The sequence below is a fragment of the Microtus oregoni genome, unplaced genomic scaffold (genome assembly GCF_018167655.1).
Source record: "Microtus oregoni isolate MIOR12 unplaced genomic scaffold, Mior012 000054F_ref0000373, whole genome shotgun sequence".
In the NCBI taxonomy this organism is placed as follows: domain Eukaryota; kingdom Metazoa; phylum Chordata; class Mammalia; order Rodentia; family Cricetidae; genus Microtus; species Microtus oregoni.
This window is the reverse complement of record NW_024543830.1, coordinates 8822534-8845454: the sequence shown is the minus strand read 5'-3', so window position 1 is coordinate 8845454 and position 22921 is coordinate 8822534. Positions and strand designations below refer to the sequence as shown.

Here is a 22921-nt window from a genome sequence, read left to right as displayed (position 1 = left end):
GTCCCCCAAGGATCTTTATTAGGCTCTCCATTAGCCTAGTCTGAGTTACAATATTTACTTACAAGTAATAACAGTGAATTTCTTGAAAAATATTTGGTAATTCAGGCATTTCACTAATTTAACTAATCTCCCTCATTAGTCTACACTGTTAGGGATTTGATCATTCTACCAAGAGAAATGACTGAGGCTGCACTTGGGATCGTGCCTACCAAACTTCCAAAGGGTACCTTTGATAGTGGGCACGTGAGCTCACATTCAAAGTGGGTGGAAGCAGGAAATCAATACACAACAACTTGAAGAGCCACTGTAATCCAATTTAGTCCAGCACACAGATCCGTGTGAAGTCACAGCCAAACCAGAAGCAAAGCGCATGGAAATGTCAGACCCGCACCTCTGATGTTTCAACGAACCCGATCTCATTTGTGGGCAGCGGGTCTCAGATGGGTTTTACAGCATCTCCCTGAGCCAGCTCCAGACACACAGTGCAGAATCATGAGTGAGCCAGGATGAGATCTTCACTCCAGTTTGGCTTCTTATTGTTCTGAGTATCAGCATGGAGACTTAGTAACACACTGGTCACATTCACGGAGCATCCTGAACTCTCCTGACATGGCAAATGAACATAGGGCCTTGTCCCTCTGCCAATGACACACAAAAACCTGCTGCCGGCTAGAAAGACGCCAGGCCTTTCCAAAGAATACCAGGGCCCATCCGTCCTCCTCTGCAGAACCCTTACAAATCTCCCAGACGCAGGCAGGATGCTCATGGGCTGGGGAGATTATGTTTTGAATGTCTTAAGAGATTAGTTACTTAAAATCCTCTCCGTGACTTCAGTCATTCCTGCCACAGATCACAGAGTAAAAGGCTCCTTGATTAAAGCTGAATGCTTACACACTGGCAGAGGGGGAAATATGCAGAAGGAAACAGGAGTTGGATTCCTGATAGGCACAGCAGCAGCTCCAGGACGGGAGCTGGAAGACAGTGACAGCGAGGATGCACAGGAACCATGCGTTCAGCAGCACCGCCAGGCTCCTGGATTCACTCCTTCCCCGCCAAACACAGATAGCAGAGATGGAAGCGAGATCTATCCCCAAATGAGGCCCTGTTCTCCCCAAAAGCCAAATATGGGAAACTGCAGATCCTCCGCGGTGGGGTAAGAGAGGAAAGAGTTTATCTCCTGAGATGTTCTAAGCACAGCAGAGCCGATGTTAGGGGAATTTTCCAGCCCTTCTCCACACCTTCACTCTCTTCCCACAAGGCCACCACCAGCCTTTTCCTCACCTCTAGAATAATTTACCTCTATAATTAAGAAGACTGCGCGGGAAATCTGCCGGGATTCTTTCAAAATAAATTCAAGTCTAGGGACACATTAGTTCCGGTTCTGCCGTCTCCTTCCCAGAAGCCCACTGTTCTATTCTCCTAGCCAGAGACCATCACTATTCCCAGGGAGGGACAGGAAAAGAGCCAAGCAGGGTGCTCGAATAGGATCTTGCTTTGTCTTAACAATGCGATACCACAGGCCCACAGGACTGTTCGGTCTGCAGTGTTTCATTCCCAAACACCAGAAGACAATATAAAACTGCTCAGCAAATCATCTCTAAGCAGAGTCAGAAAGGGCTGTCTAGTTTGGGGCTAAGCCTGAAACAGATGCGGAATACCACCCCCCTCCCCAAATAACAAGTGCATACGTGCATCTGCGCATCAGAATTCTCAGACCAAGGCAGAACCACTGCCAAACAAAACCAACGAGGAAAACCAGAACAGCCTCAGGCAAGCACTGCTCACAGCGAGAAAGCGGGGCTAGTGCAGAGCTCTCGGGGGCAGCAGCTGCCTGCGCTGGACCACAGCCATGTCCACCAGGCCCAGTTTATAACCAGCTTGAACCTGCAGACTTAAAGATTACTGGAGGAGAGAGAAGTCCCTGGCTACCCTGGAGGCCAACAAGATCTCAGAAGAAGAGTGTAGAGGTATGCCTTCTCAGAGTCACCACTAAGGCTGTAGGATGCCTGGTAAGGGTGGGGCCCAGCAGTGGTGTAGCCTGGGCTATGGACTCCTTGACAGAAGTCAACCCGCATGGTGACAGAGGACAAATGGAAGGCAAAGAAGACCAATCAGCTTTATCACCAAAACCCCAATACAAGGAGAAAGCCTGGTGTGGACACCATCTCCTATCCAATGGGAAGTGTGCCCTTTTTCTATTTCTCTTATTCTCGTTTCCTAGAAATTCAGAGTCAAAGGTGAAACTCCCAGTTCCCCAAGAAAGACAGTATCCCCAGGAGTCCATAACAACAGTTAGTCCCCATATCCAGATAGCATCCCCAATAATCAATAGCAACAGTTGGTCCCTGTATCCAGACAGCAATCCCAAAAGCCAATAACAGCTGGTCCCTGTATCCAGACAGCATCCCCAACAGTCAATGACAACAGTCAATCCCTATATCCAGACGGCATCCCCAACAGTCAATGACAACAGTCAATCCCTATATCCAGACGGCAACCCCAACGGTCAATAACAACAGTCAATCCCTATATCCAGACAGCATCCCCAACAGTCAATCCCTATATCCAGACAGCATCCCCAACAGTCGATGACAACAGTCAGTCCTCATAACAGCATCCCAGCAGGCAATGACAACAGACAATTCCCATATCCAGACAGCATCTCCAACAGTCGATGACAACTGTCAGTCCTCATATCCAGACAGCATCCCCAACAGTCAATAACAACAGTCAGTCCTCATAACCAAACAGCATCCCAGCAGGCAATGACAACAGTCAATTCCGGTATCCAGATAGCATCCTCAATAATCAATAGCAACAGTCAGTCCCTGTATCCAGACAGCAATCCCAAAAGCCAATAACAGCTGGTCCCTGTATCCAGACAGCAACCCCAACAGTCAAAGACAACAGTCAATGCCCATATCCAGACAGCATCCCAGCAATGACAACAGTCAATCCCCATATCCAGACAGCATCCCCAACAGTCAATAACAACAGTCAATCCCTATATCCAGACAGCATCCCAGCAGGCAATGACAACAGTCAATTCCCATATCCAGACGGCATCCCCAACAGTCAATAACAACAGTCAGTCCTCATAACAGCATCCCAGCAGACAATGACAACAGTCAATTCCCATATCCAGACAGCATCCCCAGCAGGCAATGACAACAGTCAATTCCCATATCCAGACAGCATCTCCAACAGTCGATGACGACAGTCATTCCTTGTATGTAGACAGCATCCCAGCAGTCAATGGGAATAGCCCACAAATCCAGTGCTCAGGATACCTGCATATTTTCAACAGAAAGAATTTTCTCTGTACCATCTATTACTTTCATCTCCCAACATGGGCAATATTCTAAATCCTTTCCCTAAAGTCCTTTGTCATGGGCTGCCCTGGGTATCAGTAATCCACAGCCATCAAAGAACTGAGGATTTAAAAAAAAAGAAAGGATGTCAAAGTGACAGCCAGAAAACAGACTTACCTTAAGGGACAGGAGAGGGAGGGGGAGGGAGAGGGAGAGAGGTGGAGAAAGACCCTTTGTATCAGGGTTTTTAATTAATCCCCCTATTTATTAAAGATTAAAAATACTTATCAGGTGAATGCTTAGACTGTTCGTCATGGCGTTAACTTTTAATTCCGAGGCATTTGAGATAACAGAACAATGAGCACTTGGAGTAGACACTCAAATATTTCCTGGGTGAATGGATAAAAGGTTTCGGGAAGTCTTAAAGTAGATTCTAAGAGAAGAGCTTCTCTGGTGGTCTCAGGGAGGGGCGGCAGGAGGTCAGACTGCAGCCTATGAGTCTCCACTCTGAGATGGGAATTCAACAACCATCTCCCCAAATAGCAGCTACTTTGGAAAGGCAGTGGAGAGAAAGGTGGGCCAGGCTCTGGGAAGCCATAGCAAAGAGCCTGAGAAGAAACCCATCCTCTGAGGGAGTGACCAGCACTGCAGGCAGCAAGGGAAGGTTGTCTTCCTGGAGTGGTTCCACCCTCCCAGCCTGCAGGTTAGTTACCTTCACTGTGAGTTGGGGGAATTGCGTGGAAATGGAAGACTCAGTTCTTTTCCAGTCCACGAACAAACAAGAATGTCGGGTTGAATCAGACACAAACCCCACCGTTTATGGCTGTCTCCTTAAATTCTCCATGGGTTTCGTTTATAATCTAACAGAATTTCAACATTGTGACAAGCTGGTCAGTAAAACATGAATGAGCTTAATTTGTCAATTTATGTGTTTCTCAGAGAAAATATGCAGAATAAACAAGTCAATTATCCTCATTAAATACACTAACATTCAAGGCCAGGGTTTTATTATGACTCTTGGTTGCCTGATGATGGGGAGACGAAATTATTCTGTTGTATAGCTACTGAATGAGTTCACGATTCCCCGGTGACTTTACAAATTACAGCTTCAGCTAGCTATAAAATAAGCAAATCAGTTCTGATATGACTATAAAATTAAGCCTGAAAAAAAGAAGTGAGGTAAATCACCCCTTAAAAACCATGTCGCGGAACAGAATGTTCTGTGTGCCTCCATTTCCGTCAGAAAGATGTGCATCCGAGTATCCACACACAAGTGTCTGCGAGACCATATACTAATCATGAGGAAGATATATCAGTAAGGGGTGTGAGGCACAGACAGGAGTCTGCACATTGGAATCTCTATTTTTCCCCTTTTCTCTTTTTTTTCAGTGTTAGGAATGACATCCAGCCACCCTGCTGGCAAAGCCGGCGCTCTTCCACTGAGCCAGTCCCCAGCCTTGCTTCCTATAGATCTTATGACAGTCCTCTTGCTACCTCTGCCAAAGAACAAAAGCCTCAAAATTAAAAAATAATAAAGTAAATATAAGCTATCATCTAAATTAAAACCAGTATCTCATCATCTTACTGTTATAGAATACTCTAGCCTACAGCACTTTATTAACTGCTTTAAATTATGACTTCATTCAAACCAAATGCTGTCTTAAAAGAAAAATTAAAAAAAAAAAAAAAACACAACCCTCTACATTTCCTGTAGGCAGGGCCTACCTAAGAGACTGTGACATTTCATTCTCTGGAAGTCTTTTTTCCCTTTCTCTCTTGACTTTCTCTTGGGACTGATACAATACACATACTTAAGGAGTCTAACTCTGTGTTTTGATTACACAATGTGTACATTCTCTAGAAGTCTTTCAGCAAACAGTGTGAGAGTCCTCGGGGCGGGGCAGGGCGGGGCTGGGCAGGAGCAGCTTGACCTGCAGCACTGAGTGCTAAACTCGGCTCCAGGCTCCTCCCAGCTCTCCACTGAAAGTGCTTCCTGGCTAAATCAGCCAAGGTTAGTAATGTAAACAAGGAACGCACACCACAGAGTTACCCGAGGTCCCAGTGGCCTCAAGCCGCCACTTGTGGTCAGGAAGCTGGCCACCTTGGAGAAGTCAAAACACTTGAGAATGCTGCCACCCCCAGACCAGGACCAAGGTGCCAACACTCCAGCACACAGGTGTGTGTGGACTTCACCCACTTTTGCAACCCACAGCACAAGCCTGGCAGCAGGAGCATATGAAAGTCAGCTATCGTACTGATTATCACATAGGAAAGGCACACTAATTATGACTTAATGGGCAGTGTCTCTGAGAAAAAGCTTTCAAAATGGGTAGCTCTCGGGGACCAGGGAATGCCAGACCAGGCCCTTGAGAAGTGGAGGTTGGAAGCCTGCCTCTAGACCCAGGCCCTGCGGGGAGCAGAGGTCACCAGAGCAAGGGATGTCAGCAGACAACACTATGGAGTATCAGACAATGGTGTCTGTCATGGGCAAAAACTGATCTGTAAGCAAAAGTAACACCAACTCAAGGCAAGCCTGGGCAAACAGCAGAGAAGCACCACAGAAGGAACGCATGACCAGGATCAGTTGGGTGGCATTTCTCCCTGTTGTAATAACGATAACAATGAGCGCCAGCAAACTGGGGGCTGGGGAGGAGGGGGACACTGACTTCTTTGGATCCCCAGCTCTGTGGGCTGCTGCTTCTCTGATTATCAGGAGATGAATACAGAGAACTGAGAACTTTGAGAGCAGGCATGCGGCTTCCCATCTTTATCTCTGGATCCCTCCACCTCGGGAGCCTGGGAGCTCAGCCACCATTTCTCCCAGGGATCCTCCAGAATTCCCACTGACAACTTTCTCTGCCACCTGTCTCTGACCCCAAAACCCAGTTTTCAGACCAACTGTCTGCTCCAATTCTTACCAACCAGGAGGACCTGGCTCACTGACAATCTTCCCCGCCCTCCTAGAAGTCCCCAAATCCTGCCAGAAATGTCATTTAGAAAAATGTCTAAAATTTAAGCTGCTCCTGAAAGCAGAAGGCACTTGCAGATGGACCAGTGACCAGCTTCTCCAACGTCTTCCTCGCCTGCAGTCTCTTTGCTGTTCTTGCTCCATGCCCCCCCCCCCAACAACAGACACCCCTCCTCTAAGAGTGTGTAATATCAGTATTGGCCAGTCTATTTGTCTATCAATTTACCTTTTGTTTCTCTGGTGACCTTTGATTATCACACCCGAGAGCAGTGATTCTCAATCCTCCTAACGCTGTGACCCTTTAATACAGTTCCTCACGCTGAGATGACCCCCAACCATAAACTATTCCATTGCTACTTTACTGTTATGAATCGTAATGTAAATATCTGATATGTGGCCCCATGAAAGGGTTGTTCACACCCCCACCCCCCAAGTGTCATGACCCACAGGATGAGAACTGCTGTCCTAGAGGGCTGGGTGTGTGCGGCGAAGCCTCACCCGGATGGCGGAGAAGACACTATCTGGTGAACTTAATTAAAGGGCTGGGCAGAGACTCCGCCTGAACGCTCGTTAGTATAAAGCCGGATTATAAACCTTTTTAAAATGCATCTGACCACCTTCCAGCCGGGGAGAGCTAACATAATTTAATCTTCGATCTAGGATCATGCAGGGCCCCAGGCTCATCATTCTCTCCTTGCTACTATAATTATAGATCCCAAAAATTAAAAAATAAAAACAGAGAGACTGGGTGGGTGGACAACTGCTTGAAAACTAAACCGGAGAAAACACCTCCAGCTTTGTGAGTGCTGACCTTCTGAAGGCGGAGTCGAACAATGAAAACAAACTCCACTTTGGGTTTAAGGGAGGTCTGCTGCTAAGGTCTTTGTTGAGTACCTGCCTCTGTGGTTCACAATTAGTCACTTAATAAAGGGTTCTTGGTGAGGGAATTTGGCAACATGTGATTTTGACAACTACAAGCTGGATTTTTATGTAACTGCTCATTTCTTTGAAAATCAGGGGGCATTCACACACAGGTGCCCTAAATTTTCTTAAATTGAAAAATCAACGTTTTACAAGCAAGAGCCATGCTTCACTTCACTGGGAAGTGGAAAAGAAGCAGGTGCCTGCTTGTGGAAGTGAGGGGCTCCCAAAGGAAGCTGAACATGTGAGGGGGGGGGGCACACCCGCGGCCAGGAAGCACCACAGGCCAGTTCTCTCCAGGAGCCCTTCCTCCAGTGTCAGGTTCCCCAGTGAGTATGAGCAGACTGAGCTCTGGATTCTAAGTCCAAATCCCAAATTCACTACAGTCTACAACAATCATCTTTCTAGCACCATCCACCTAAACTGGAAACTTCTACTTCAACTTCAGGTCACGGAGTCATTTCCTGAGTCCCTAAAATGTCACCCCCATGCCCCATCACTGTAACTGCTGCCTGCTGCCCACCCCTCCACACCCTGTCCACTCTAAACACTGGGAAAGACACCACATTAGAGCCTTTAACCTCAAGGACGCATCCATATGCAAGTGATCTAAACTTACTTAACTGGAAAAGCCAACATTTAGGAATTAGAATATTAGAGTTTCTAGCAGAGCAGAGTGGTAGTGGCACAGGCCTTTAATCCCAGCACTTGGGAGGCAGAGGCAGGAGGATCTCTGTGAGTTCAAGGCCAACCTGGTCTACAAGACCTAGTTCCAGGAGAGCCAGGACTGTTATACAGGGAGACCCTGTCACGAAAATAAAAAAGGGAATATTTGAGGTTTCTCCCCCAACCGCCACAACTTTTTGGGCTTGCTATTGAACTCTGATCGTCTGTGGGGGAATCTAGGAGGTATGTAAACCTGAAGAAGGGGGAAACACGCCTTTATTCTCATTAGCCTCTAAGTGAACCTTTGATTCCCCCAGAAATGTTTCTAGTATCAGTGATTCTCCAAGTAGAAATCACCACACTTTATCAATGAAGTCAACGCAGTCTCAAAATACCCAACGCCCATCTCTATCACAACACTAATGCTTACTGGATTCAACATCAGGAGCTGCCGGGCTAATGTGTTATTAAAGAGGCATGCTACTAGATCACATAGTTCTTTTTAAATATTTTGATAGCTCTATTTCAATAGAATTGATTTCCTTTTATTTATGCATTTTTAAACACTATGCTTAGGATTACCAGACTGCCGAAAGGACTCACCGAGGGAACAGAGAAGACCCAGAACCCCCGTTTGGTAGACTGAAGGCTTGAAGCCACAAACAGCAACACTTGGGTTCAAAACCAGACCCTGACTACTTCCAGCTCTTCCTAGACCGGTGGTTCTCAACTTTCCGAATGCTGCAACCCTGTAATACAATTCTTCGTGTGGCGGTGATGCCCAACCATACAATTATTTCATTATTACGTCATAACTGCTATTTTGTTAGTCTTATGAGTCATAGGGTAAACATCTGATATACGACCCCCAGGCTGAGAACAACTGCCGTTCTAGAGTAAAATGCCTTCCGCACTTTCAACTGTGCTGTGGCAGCCAATAGGAAACCAGTATTTACTTTGTGAAGGCTGGGAACATAGCTCAATGGTAATTAAGGTACCTCGGGTACCATGGGTCCCGGGGTCCACTGCCAGCATTGCAAAGCAAACCCAACTAAAACATGTATACCCACCTTTGAAGCCACTCACCAAAAATTAACTGAACTGCTTCTTCCTTGGTGGGAAGCCCAGAACAGTCCTGGGGCTCGTGTAGAGACTATCCTTAAGCCTTCACACTGAAGGCCGCACTGCGGGAAGTGTTGGCGTACACCCTATAAACACAGTACTCACTGCGAACGCCACACATGCTCTCTGTAATTATATGCTGGCTTCTGCTGCTTCCTCGGCAACAACTGTTGGTTCGTCTAGCTCATGTCTTCCCAATAAGGCTCCTTATTGGCCAGAGTCTGGGCCTCACTCTCAGAAGGGACTGCTTGTCTGCTAGCAGAACCCTGGATTTGGAACTGACAGTCCTGGTTTCAGCGCCATACTCTGCCACTTAAAAGTTTGTGGCTATGGCAGAGGCCGATATTTGTCCATCAAAGCCTGCCATCCCCTTAAGGCAATATAAGCCTAGGTTTTAAGCACGACCCCTGCACTTAGAATGCACACACTTCCCAGCTATTCTTGCAGTTAAGTATGGCCATTGTGCCCAAGTTCAAGCCAATGAGAAGAAATGTTCATACCTTCCAATAAGTATCCTTAACGTCCAAGATTCATCTCAAATCCTTCATTAATCCTTTCCTCCCTCCTGTCGGCTGGAGCCAGAATGGCCATACTGAACCCTGAGGTAATACTCAGAGTAAATGCCATGCACAGGAAACAAGCCTGAAGGAGCCTGGGACCCAAATACTGGGCAACACATTAACCTAGCCAGAAATCCATTTTAGGCACGTTGCTTCATCTCCTTGGACTTCAACATCCCCATCGATGAAAGGATGGGATGTACGGTACCTATTGCCTGAGGTGGCCTTGAGGACTGAGGGATAGGCTTGGTTCACCTCAGGACTGGAGTTTACAGAGCTGGGATTACTGTTGCTATAGCAATAACTGGAGCCCTGCTTCAATGGACAGTATAGCAAAAGGGGCAGAGCACAGCCCTGAGTACAGACAGGTGACTCAAACTGCTTTTACAGTCTAAAGATGCTATTGTTGGGATGGTAAATGACCCCTTTCCATCCAAAGGTTTGGGCCACAGGGTGGTGGTATTGAAAGAAGGCACTGTTCAGAAGTGGGGCCTGATGGAAGTCTTTGGGTCACTGAGAGTAAGCCCTTAAAAAGCACAGTAGGACCCAGTTCCTGCCCCTCCTTTTACATCCCTGGCAACGAGGTGTAGTTCTGCCTGGCCCACTGCTTCGCCACCATGGCGCGCTCTCTGCCCCAAAACAATAGAGCCAACCCCTAAAGCTGTAAGGCCCAAAGGAACTTTTTCTAGGTTAGTTATGTCAGGCATTTTGTTTTGATGGAAGGCAGACTACCAAAGAGGCGTCCTGGCCAGGCCAGTACTCCCGACAAGAACCCCTTTCTCCAGCACCTTCTCTGATGGTACTCACCCTTCCAACAGTGTAAGAACAGTAGTGCTGGCTCATCATCCATCAATCATGATGCCCTTCCCTGCTTTAGAACCCTCCCCTGAATGATGTCAACCCCTCCTCTGTCATTTGCTCCCTCTTTCTCCTCTGTCTTTGATCACCACGCTCCTGCCTCTGAGTTCATGCCTATCAGTACATCAAAGTTTCCTGCCATCTCTTTTGGAAGCACCCTCTGGCCTCTCCCTAATAACTGGAAGTGAGTGAGTGGAAGTTCATCCCACCCTGTTCTAGCACAAGGCTTCCCAAACCCTACGAATCGTGTGTGTGTGTGCACTGGAGAACACAATGCCCGCTAACCCTCTGCTAACCCTCCGGATGCTTTGTGTGCATGCCGGTGGCTCATCTCCCGCGTTTCTCACTAACACTTCCAAAGCTACTTCATCATACCTGCAACATCCACACTGGTCTGGGAGGTGTAAGTCTTCATGGTACACAAAGCTGAACCGTGCTTTCTGTGTTTACAGCAGACATGCATCTTTCCGGAGTGGCCTCTTCCCCTTTAAGAAGACATAACCCTTCTTCTCTTCTGCCACTGCCAGTTTTCCATGTCAGTCACTCACACAGGCTGTGCCCAGGCACATGCCAGTGACCCCATCTCTCCCACCCCATCCCCTCTTCTTCACACTCAGATGAGCCCCCTGCATCTTCTGACCCTCTGGCACCATCCATTCCTGTCAGCGGAGATGCTGCTGTTCACCAGACCAGGCCTAAGATGCCTTTGGAAGCGACACGAAACAGTGGTAGCAGCCAATGGCTGCACACTGGGAGAGCCATGGGGGACAGCAAAAGAACAGAACACTGGGCAGTCAGAAGAACAGGGACAGACACTGGCATTATCAGTGTCCTGAGCAGGCAATAAAAGAAAAACCTGCCAGGCAGTGGTGGCGCACACCTTTAATCCCAGCACTCAGGAGGCAGAGACAGGCAGATCTCTGTGAGTTCGAGGCCAGCCTCGTCTACAGAGCAAGATCCAGGACAGGCTCTAAAGCTACAGAGAAACCCTGTCTCAAAAAACCAAAATAAATAAATAAGAGGACCCTGAACCAAACTCCACACCCTGGCAAAGAACTGGAGCAGAAATGTGCAGGCCGGAGGTCACACACCTCACAGTTCACCTGAGGTCCCCAGCACAGACGGTTACGGATTTTCTAGCTCAAATCGCCGGTTCTGGAAGCTGGTCCTTTGTCAGTCTCACAAGCACTAAACCTGGCTCAACTTTTGTACAGTTTTATTCCAGGTGTGTGTCCAACACAGGCTCCAAACCACTGGATTCTTTGCTGTTTTAAATTCACATTGATCCACATTACACGGCAAGAATGCTGACACACGAAGAGGACCACGCCAGGCGGCAGCAGGAAAGAAGACTGACGTGTGCGTCTCCCGGATTAAGACAGAGCTCCACAGTTCCAAACTCCACTTTCACACACATGCAGCCTTCCACTCCAGGTGCCTTTTATAGCCACCGGGAGACTCAGCTTCCTCCAGGGCTCCTCTTTGTACACTAGGGCCGGGGTGGAGGGAAGATGGCAGCACTCACTGGGTGCCAGGGTCCCAGCTCCCTTCCAAAGAGGGACCCGGAGAGTGAACAGCAGGGGGACCAGCAGGGAGCCTCACATCTCTTAAACAGCTCAAAGGGAGAAAGGGAGGGAGGGAGGGAGGGAGGGAAGGTACTAATGTCATAGTTCCATTTTCCCCTTGGTGGCTCCTTCTGTCCTGAGTCCCACCCATCCATCCCCACAACCATATGCCTGGGAAGTGGGGCAGGAGTGGGGGTGGGGCTGTTTGTATCCTCGAGTCCCCATGAATTACTAACTGCTGATTCAAGCTGAGACACAATGACAGATCCCGCACAACACCTATAAACACAGTCAAAGAGACCAGCCAAGGGAAACCGACCTGCTTGCTTTCCTGTACCTGAGCACACAGGAGACCTGGGGATCCTGCATCCCAGCAACAGCACAAAGGGACTAAACTCTCGGCCAGCCAGAGGTGTGCACGCCTGGGCATAAGTGCACTAGGCAGGCAACGGCTGGCACTTCCGGACTCACACACTCGCTCCTCAGCTCAGCCGAAGACTCCACTCCCACACCGGAGGAGAATCTGCCGTCGCTCCTCCAAGGTGGTTACCCGACTCAGCCTGTACCAAGTTCATTCCCCACCGAATGAACACACTGATTATGAGTTTCAAACACGGTGCAAGGCAGTCAAGATTTTTTTAAGGACATCTTACATCTCTTAATTGCAGACTTAGGATGTTTTATTGAGATTCAGATGTCAATCAAGATGAGGCTGAGATGGCAATTCAAGTCTCTAACTCCAAAGTCCACCCTCATTCCACACACCTGTCAACATTCGTAAGGGCACAGATAATTCAGAGACAATCTCCAAGCATAAATCCCGTAAGTTCAAGACACCTAGAACAGAGAAGCAAAGGGCCAACACCGACAACTTCTCCGAATGCAGAGGGTACAGTCACACCAAGGAGCTAGGGGGTGTGTCCATCCTCCAGGTCTGAGATCTGGTAAAGGAATGCGCTGGGTGCCGGCTATCAAGTTTATTATAAACTGACGCATTGGCAGATACACGGTGGGGATGTGCTTGAGGCAGCACAAGAATGGGCAAGGGGGTGGGGAAATCTACAGTGGAGATGAGAGCCTTAAGAGAGGCGTCAAGGGCTCACTTCTGAGACCACAGTTTCTTCCTCCTACTCTGAGCCTTCAGACTTTCCTCTGAGGGTATGAAAACCAATCCTCACGTACCCCTTGCGGGCAGCTCCAAGGTCCCCAGCTTCACCTCCTACGAGGACCATGAGCTGGGCTTCGTTGGTACTGAGACACAAAGCTAGTGTCTTCAAACACATTTAGCCTACAGACTTCTTTGGCAAGACAAAGCCTCCCTTCAACCCCCAGCCCACCCACTCCCACTTCCCCCTCCAAAAACAACAAAAAGAAAAGGCACCGTCATTCATCAAACCACCTCTCCCAACAGGGTGAGAATTATGTTGTAACTTCCCTGGAACCAACATAGACCAACACAAAAGTGAAAACCCTGGAAGCCTCAGCCCACACACCAATCCCTAAGCCACAGGGGCTTCACCCAAAGGCCCAGGGCAGTAAATACTCCTGCTTAAGGACAACCCGTATTTCACCATTCTTCCTGGGTCAGAAATGGACCCTCTTGGTATACTTGAATCCACTCTGTCACACTCTGGCTACCCCTTGTTGTCCCCCAGAGCCCGGTGTTGATGGGAGAGAACCACAAGGAATTAGCAATGGGAGCAGGCTAAACTTTCACAGCAGCCATAGAACTGATCAGCAGTCACTTACCCAGCACAGCCAGACAGCCCAGCACTGGGAAAAAGCACTTCATTTCGGCAGCCGCAGCAGGAAGAGGACACGGCACAGGGCACCGTGCTTCTCCCACCGCCTAATCTCTCATTACTGCCAATCCACTTATAGCTCCAGGGAACAGTTTGGAAACAGAACTTCACCAGGGAAAACGAGATCCAGTCAACGACAGCAGGAGAGAGTTGGGGGCAGGGGAGGGGAGTGGCATAGGCAAGAAGAGTCCTCCAGGCTAAAAAGGCAGGGTCCAGAGTGATTCCAAAGGCGCTCTAGGCTTCTGCCACATTGTATGCCTTGCAGTCTCCACCGGAACTGTGGAATCTAGTGGATTAATCCTCAAGGAAAACGGTTGGAAAGAGAGTCTGCGAAAACCCTTTCATCCGTTGATTATACAGAAATGTCCTTGGCTTTCGCAGTGAAGGTGTCTGAGATCTCTCATTCGGATCCCCCGGAGAGAACTAGGTAGGTTTTGTCAAAACCTTGGCCAGTCAAAGCACCCTGACTGGTAAAGACACTTCGGGTTTCTTCATTGAAAAGTCCATCTCCATCCATGGTGATAGGTCACGGTGCTGTCACCTGCCCCCAAACCTCCCAGATGCACACGAAGTAAGCTGGCATTCAGTAGACCGGGAGCGGTCCCACAAAAGCCGGCAGATTTCTAAAACAAACACAGCAGACGTTTATCCAAGGCCAACACAACCGCCGCAAAACCAAGAGAGGCCGAAGCGCCGGGTTGGCCGAGCCACCCGGGTCCCCTCCCAGGGTTAGGGGCAGCCCGCGTGTGCATCCTGACCTTGTACAAGTCTTACCTTCCCGTGCCCTACGCCTCAGTTTCCCCGCCCAGAGCAGGGCAATTATGATTGTTCTCAAAACACTTTCACCAAATGCCTCTCACTCGCGGGCTTTTCCCGTCGCGGTCCACGGAGCGGGGCGCGGCGGGCAGCCCCACCCTCGGCAGCGCGGGTCGCCACGGGGCTGGCACGGGGCCGCGACTCGGGGCGCCGGCCGTGGGAGCCGGGGCGCGCCGCGTCCCAGGTGGCCCGCTATTGTTTTACCTCCCCGGCGGTTGATTCTGAGACGCTGGCAAAGAAAAGGCACCGAGAAGAAGGGGGCCCGGGGCTCCCCTCGCCGACCGCCGAGCCCGCTCCGCGCACGCCGGGTTGAACAGAGGAAGGGGCTTGGGCCCGGAGCGGGACGCCGATCCCCACGCCATGCTCCCCGCGCCCCTGAAACCCGATCAGCGCCCGCCCGCGCTCACCTCGCCCGGGGTCCCGCAGCTCCCAGCGGCCGACAGTCCGCCCGTACGTGTCCCGCACGCCTCCCAAGACGCGCAGCTTCCTCCTCGCCTCCCGCAGCGGCTCGCGCTGCCCAGCTCCCGCCCCGCCCCAGGCCCCGCCCTCCAGCTCCGGCCTGGCCCGCAGCTCCCGGCGTGGCGAGCAGGGGCGAGGGCGGTGGCCTCATAGGGACCCGCCCCCGGTTCGCCCCGCCCACCGCCCCGGAGCTCCAAGGCTGAGCCGGTGCGCAGCTGCGGACCACCTGGTCTGAGCTAATGGAAAGTTAACCCCGGGTTCGCGCACCGTGGCCCCTTACCAAACCCCAGGCTCTAGGGTCGCGTTTTTTGCCCCATAAACAATAGCAAAGCGCTTTGCTGAAGACTTAAATTTGGTTTTGTAGTGAACTCCCACATTGTGTTTCACTCTAGTACAGAATCTGGACCCCGAAAACAACCTCGGCTCTTGCCCAGATGCCTCCACTTCTTAGCTGGGGGCCTTAACCTCGGTCTTAACCTCCCTGTGCCTCATCTAATACGAAGAGGAAATAACCCCCGCTTAATAGGATTGTGTGAGATGTCCACGTCGCTCTTGTAAAGCACTTAGCGGAAGGCCTCATATGTCAAAATCACTCAGTAAAAATGAACAGTCATTATTTTAAAACAGTACTCGCCATGCAAGTGCCTCCATATTTATTCGATATTACCAAACGCAAAGTGCTAAAGCGACTCATTACAGACAGAGAAAGTCAGATCATACGGCCATTTGAGGAGCTCGTTTTCTATTTGGGGACACTAGCATGAGTCCTGCATCACTGGAAAACGGGGTCAAGGAAGGCCCCCAACCCTGTGTGTTACGAGGCGGGATGCTGGGCAGGATGGGGCCAGCATCTCCTAGAGAAAACAGAGCAGAATTCCTTGGAACAGAATATAAGGGCAGGGAGATACAGAGGCCATCACAGGCCCTGGGAACACACCTTCGGAGGCCCAGAGGGGGAAAGACTCAGTACCTACAGCAGACAGCTCTGTGGGCCCCTAGGTGGGCTGGAGGGAAGACTGGCGAGAAGGGAATCTGTAATAAAGAATCAGAAGTTAGAAGGGTGAAAGACTGGGCCTTGGGCTTGGGTCCAGGGGACTCCCTTGAAGGGTTGGAGTAGGGAACTGTGGCTGACAGTTGTGTATTTTATAAAACCACTCAGCTAAGGCATGAAGGGATTTTCTGGAAGACTGAAGAAGTCATGGCTCAGGATGGCTGAAAAATCCAGGAAATGGAAGTAAGCAAGACCACACACGCAGCTACAGGGATAGAGTGGGTGGAGCAGGCCTTGGGGTCACTCCGTGGGATGTCCAAGTGAGTGAGAGAGAGGCTTGGTGACTGAGATCAGTACTCACCGGATCAAGATGAAGGTTTGAGCTTGAGATATGCAAGCAGCATCTTGATTGGATAGCCATGTCCAAAGAAACAACCAGCCGATTCCAGAACTCCAAAGGACTTACTGAATTGTATGGGAGCAAAATACTGTACTAAAAGAAGACATGCGGAGATGGTTTGCTTGGTAAAGTGCTCCCTGTGTAAATCCCCAGAACCTGCTTGGGGACAATGGTCTTTTATCCCATCACTTGTATTATTTTTAATAAAATGCTGATTGGCCAGTAGCCAGGCAGGAAGTAGAGGCGGGCCAACGGCAACCAGGCAGGAAGTAGAGGTGTGACCACGAGAATTTTGGAGAATTATGGGAAGAGGAAGTTTCAGTCTGCAGTCATTACCCAGACACAGATGAAGCTAGACACAGAGCAAGCAAGATGTGACTGCCTTTCTGGAAAAGGTACCAAGTCCCGGGGCTAACACAGACAAGTAATACGGGCTAATATAAGTTATAAGAAGCTCAGGCTTCTTATTAGCCAATCAGTTTGTAATTAATGCAGACCTCTGTGTGATTATTTGGGACTAAACGAATGTGGGACATGGTGGGACAGAAACCTCTGTCAACAAGAACTCACATTAAAAAACAAAAATGTGACCTGGGCAGTGGTAGCACATGCCTTTAATCCCAGCACTTCAATCCCAGGAGGCAGAGGCAGGCGGATCTCTATGAGTTCCAGGACAGCCTGGTCTACAGAGTGAGTTCCAGAACAGGCTCCAAAGCTACACAGAAAAACTCTGTCTCAAAAAACCAGAAAAAAAAAGCCGGGCGGTGGTGGCACACGCCTTTAATCCCAGCACACGGGAGGCAGAGGCAGGTGAATCTCTGTGAGTTTGAGGCCAGCCTGGTCTACAAGAGCTAGTTCCAGGACAGGCTCCAAAAGTTACAGAGAAACCCTGTCTTGAAAAACCAAAGAAAAGAAAGAAAGAAAGAAAGAAAGACCAGAAGAAGAAAAAAAACCATGTGGATAGCACCCAAGGGATCATGCCTGAGTTGTTGTCCTCTGGGTTCTACACACAAGGACACACATATGCAACAAAAATGAATGTATTAGAAAATACTCATAACTCACTCACCCCCCCCCATTCAATACCTCTAGTGTACAATACAACGAAGATCTTGTCATGGGGTACCCAGATAATTGGAAAGTGTGTGTTTGTCCTTTCCCCTCTCCCTTGGATGTAACTCCTTGAAAGCAATCTGCCCTGTAACTATCATTTATCCCCAAATAACTCTTGGCATTTGATCTGTATATGTAATTGAACTACAAATACTTCTATCATATCAAATTGAACATTTCTTGCAGATTTAAAACATTGTATTAAAAGTCTCCTCTCATAGATTACATATTCTCTCTTTCCCCCAAGACAACAGTGGCCCTGGTGTCTCTCAGCTCTTGCTTACTAGATGTCTTTGTTTATTTCCTAAATATCTACGTGCTGAAGAAATGTCTCTGTTCTCTTCGTATATTCTCTTGAGAAACACGGACAATGAAACAAATGAATATATAGCACAATGGCCTGTGTTCTAAAGAAAGTGAGGTGATGGAATAGTGTGTGTGTGTGGTGTGTATGGTGGGTGTGTGGTGTGTATGTGTGTGTGCTGTGTATGGTGGGTGTGTGGTGTGTATAAGTGTGTGCTGTGTGTGTGTGATGTGTGTATGGTGTGGTATGTATGTGTGTGTGGTGTAAATGTAGTGTGTGTGTGTGTGGTGTGTAGTGTGTGTAGTGTGTATGTGTGGTGGGTGAGGTGAGGAGCAAAACTCTGTTCTAAGTGCGCTGTTCAATGAGGATCTCTCAAAGAGGTATTGAAACAGAAACTTGATTTAGACGCAGGAAGGAGAGAAAACGGTGATGTTTGCAGGAAAAAGCAAGTGCTAGGCCAGCTAAAATGCTCTGAAATTAAAGGTTTTTTTTTAAAAAAAAAAGATTTATTTATGATTATTCTATGTGCATGTACAACTGTATGCCAGAAGAGAGCATCAGATCCCGTAATAGATAGTTGTGAGCCACCTTGTGGTTGCTGGGAATTGAACTTAGGTCCTGAAAAGCAGTCAATACTTTTAACTGTTGAGCCATCTCTCCAGCCCCCTAAAAAAATTTTGTTTTGTTTGTTTTCTTTTTCAAGACAGGGTTTCTCTGTAGCCCCAGCTGTCCTGGAACTTGATCTGTAGACTAGGCTGAACTTGAACGCAGAACTCAGAGATTCACCTGCCTCTGCCACAGTTGCTGGGATTAAAGGTATATGCTACCACTGCCCAGTACTTCTAACATAGAATAAAGGAGAAATAGGAAGAGAGTGATCCGAAAAGCCACAGAGGTCAGACCAGAGGACCTCGTTGGCTGGGAAGCACTTTGGATCCTGGGCTGCAACAGGAAAGGAAGCAGAAGGCAGATGATGGACGGGCCCTCTGACATTGCGCGGTGAGAGGGGTTCATAGCTCCGCTGAGGGTAGTAAGCATGAAGGTCGTGGTGAATGGATGGAGTCTGGGAACCTTTCAACTGCACTCACTGAAGAACCGAATATGGAAAAAGTGAGAAAGAGGGGTCAAGGACTCTTCTTGAAGGTTCATCTCGGCCTGTTGAGAACTCTCGGCCGTACCAAATTGCCAGCACCCTCCCCAAAACTCAGTTTCCTGGTCCTCTACCTGGACCTCCAACCTTGAACCTCTGCAGTCAGTAATCCCTTGTCGGTTTCCCAGATTTTTCCTTCTCACCCTGCCTCTCCTCCACCATCCGGATGCCTAGCAACCTCCTCTTTCAACTTTCGGCCTACATCTCCATAGCGGATTCCCAGCATTGGGTTCTTCCTACATTCCACACTTAGGAAACATACACAATATGCAAAGAATTATGCCAGCTGCCGGATAGGGAGAGAAGGCCACCGTTAAAATGCCTGTGTCTCCCAGACACAAAAGAAACGACGGGATGAAGTAAACGTAACTGTGAACAGGAATTTGGCCCCTTCAAGAGATGAGAGGCAGGCGCAGAAGTGAGCTGAAAAGGGACTCGAAGGGGACAAAGACATCGGCTGGGAGGACAATGCAGAAGACAGACCCCTGTCAGCAAATCCACCCTGTGTCCTGCCTATGCAGTGGCTGCTTGCTTCACCTCTACACCCCAACTTCCCAATCCCCTTCTAGACTGGCCTGGAACAAGGAAGGTAAATTTCGTGAATCTTAGAAGACTTTCCCTTCTTCATCAGGGAGCTCAACCCAGGCTGCCCGTGCAGCCAGATGGAGAAACAACAAGAAGAGGAACTGGGGCTGGGTGGGCTAAAGACACAGTCCCTAGGAATCCCAGGCAAGTACCACTGTTAGGCACGGAGGACCCTGGTATCTGAGTTTCCTACTTCGAGAGAACCAGGGAATCTAGACTAGATTTTCTAGAATCCTTCCTAATGTCTAATTTGTTAAATGTTCATTATTTTGTGTGCACATGTGTCTGTGCTTGTGGGGAGGTCAAAGGACAGCTTGCAGGAGTTAATTCTCTCCTAGCATGTGTGCTCTGAAGATCAAACCCAGGCTTGGCTGCAACCTGCGCTCTATGTTATCGCTTTGGTAATCTTGGGGACTGACCTTGGGGCTGCCTACATGCTCAACAAGTGCTCTACCAATGAAATATGTCCACAGCCCTCTTTTCATTTTGAGACGAGACCACTAAATTACCCAAGCTGATCTAGAGTCGCCTGAGCCTCCTGCATGACCAGACCCGGCGTTTAAATTCAATGCTGTGGGGAACAAATTTTGTTTTTAAATAAGGTATGGCCAAGAGATTCCATGAGTTTGAGATTTGCAGACCCACAGATGGTTATAATCAAAAGGATCAATTATAAACCCCAAACCAGCAAGATGTTCAAATTTTAAGGCAAAACGAAAAAGGGTGTCTACCAACGCTCTCCTTTGTCATCAGAAAGAAAGTTGGGAGCAAAGCGTTTTGTCTAAAGATAGTAGGCATAGACTCTCACAAGCAGCCCCAACCCCCCGACTCTCCCGTGGCGCTGACTGCTCTTCCGTGTACCAGGAAGTGTCCTGTGAAAAGAGCAGAGCCTCCTACCTCACAGCTCAGCCTGAGCGAGGCTCGAAGCGTGCGCTCAACAGTTCTCCTGAAAGCCAGCTTTCCTCAGCGATTACCACCTACACAGACAAGGATCCCCGGAGCTGAGACTAGGAATAGCTTACGCAGGCTGCCATCTGTCTTCAAACACAGAGACTATTATATCTGGAGACCAGGGTAGAGAGTGGGTAGTCCCCGAAGGCTTCACCCACAGGTGGGTGCTCAGAACCTTCGAGGCGCCACCTAGCGTTAGAGGAGTGAGTAGGTTTGCCCCAGTGCTACTGACGCCTGGGTTACCTCCAAGGGGAAAGTCTAATTCTTTTTAGGGAACATTCTCCATTCTCCACAAAACTGTGCTTGCTGCTTTCATTCCTGAGAGAGAACAGTGGCTCTCAAAGCTAAGGCATGAGTTTGGGGTCCGAGTCTGTGTTTAGTGACACATAACTCTGAGTCAGGCTTTTTTGTTTTGTTTTTTGAGATAGGTCCTCACTGTGTATCCCAGACTGGCCTGGAACTCACTATGTGGTCCACGTTAGCCTCGGATTTGAAGCAGTTCTTATGCCCCAAGTGCAAGGATTGCAGGTTTGAGCCTCCGTTCCCAGCTACTTATCCTTTCTGGTCTGAGGTTCCTATTTATAAATGTGAGTTACAGTACCACATACCCTCAAAGTGGGTTTGCTCATGTTAGTGGTTTGAGGAGTGGAAAGAACCTAGCCAAATGCCCGATTCTCAGTACTCATGAGAGTATGCATTTCTATACTAATGCATACTTCCCAACGTCCAGCGAGGAATTGGCCAGGGCTAGAAATTCCAGCTTCCCATGCAGACTCTGTTGCTATGGTCTAAGAACCTTCTGTAAAATAAGGTTGGTTAAATTAATTAGAAAGCCTTAAACTGGCTATGCACTGGCTATGCAGACACACTTAAAAGTATAGATTCCTGAGCCCATCTAGAAGATTCTATTTCTCTACCCCTGCTTCAGACTTGACTTCAAATGGCTTTTAGAGCCAAAATGTCAGGATGTGTCAGCTGTAGTTTTAATGTGGTTCCTTGGCATTTGACTGCCAATGTCACAGTGTTAAGAGGTGGAGGGACTGTGAAGAGGTGTTTAGATCATGAGATCATGGGGTCCACCTCTGTGAGGGCGTCACACCACAGGAAAGAAAGCAGGCTATCTAGAGCTTGCTCCTTTCTCTCTTACTGCCTCTCTCCCAGCCTCTTCAGCCCATACCTGCTTCCCCCTCCTCTTTACCAGCATGTACCAACATACCACGGGGCTCTCACCAAAAGACCACGCCAGTGCCAGTCTTAGGTCTCCAAAGCCATGAGCTAAATAAACCCCTTTGGTTTACAAATCAACTAGCCTTTTTTTTTTTTATGGTGAATGCCTTACTATATAGACCAGGCTGGCCTTGAACTCACAGAGATCCACCTGACTCTGCCTCCAAAGTGAAGGGATTAAAGGCGTGTGCCACTTAGGCTGGTTCATCACGTGGTCTTAGGTATTAAAGTTACAGCAACGGAATGACTAAGCCCAGAGCTGCCCGGATTCACAACCACATCCTCTCTGATCAGTGTTTCTGGTTTGACTAAGGAGGCTCTTGGCTACACTGCATCACCTGGAGTCAAAGAATCAAGAGTTAACCCCAACTGTGGTCCTTGGGCACCCTTGTTCCCAGCCCCAACCAAACATTGAACATCTGAGGGCTCCCTGGCTCACCATCTCAGCAAATCCTGCTTCATGTGTTTGTAACTTAGCAACCTTGGATCACCCCCTTCTTGCCCTTCCCTCTGTGAGCGCCCTCCTTTTGCTAAAACACTGAGAAGCCCCAGATGCTGTGGGTAGGCTGGGTGCCATGCTGCTTGTCTTGTTGGAGTGACTTCTCTGGGTCAAATTGGCTGACCCCCAAGCTTTCTCCTGCTCCATGTCATAGGGCTGCTGGGCTGGGTGCCCAGGCTGGCTGCCACTTCCAGTCACACTGTGGTCCAGGTGAAAAACTCTGAAGAATTTGTCTTGGTCCCTCTGGTGAAGAAAAAAAATGCCTATCCTTCCTTGTACACGGGGAGGTGTTTTGGTACAGGTCTGAGATTTTAAGAATCCCAACGCTGAGTGCAAAGCCTAACAGAACCTTCTGGAAGGGGTGCTTTTTCTGAGACATCTGTTACCCCATGATCGCCAGGGCTGTCTGGGCTGATTGGGCTGGCATGCTGCCTCTCCCCATAAAAGAGTGCAAAGACATTGGCAAACCTCCCCCCAAATATACATGAGCCTGGCTGACAGTTTCAAAGTTCACTTGCAAGTTAATTATTTGGAACTCAGAGCATATTTTCCCATAACAGTAATATGATAGATGCCGATTATATTTCCAGAATGACATGCAAGTGTGCTTAACCCTTCACATGCCTGAATGTTACCCACTGAAGCAGGGGGAC

General features: G+C 48.8%; 1 protein-coding gene across 2 annotated transcripts in view; it reads right to left on the bottom strand.

Moving 5' to 3' along the window:
* Igsf3 (immunoglobulin superfamily member 3) overlaps positions 1 to 15103 on the bottom strand; it is a 90600-nt gene extending 75497 nt beyond the window's left edge. For both annotated transcript variants that reach the window (XM_041637991.1, XM_041637992.1), the window contains exons 1-2: positions 14997 to 15103; positions 13721 to 14396 (exon numbers count right to left, since the gene is read on the bottom strand). In XM_041637991.1, coding sequence (XP_041493925.1) covers positions 13721 to 13763 — 43 coding nt within the window. In that variant the 5' untranslated portion in view covers positions 13764 to 14396; positions 14997 to 15103. The remainder of the gene's footprint in view (positions 1 to 13720; positions 14397 to 14996) is intronic.
* Positions 15104 to 22921: the final 7818 nt, after the last annotated feature.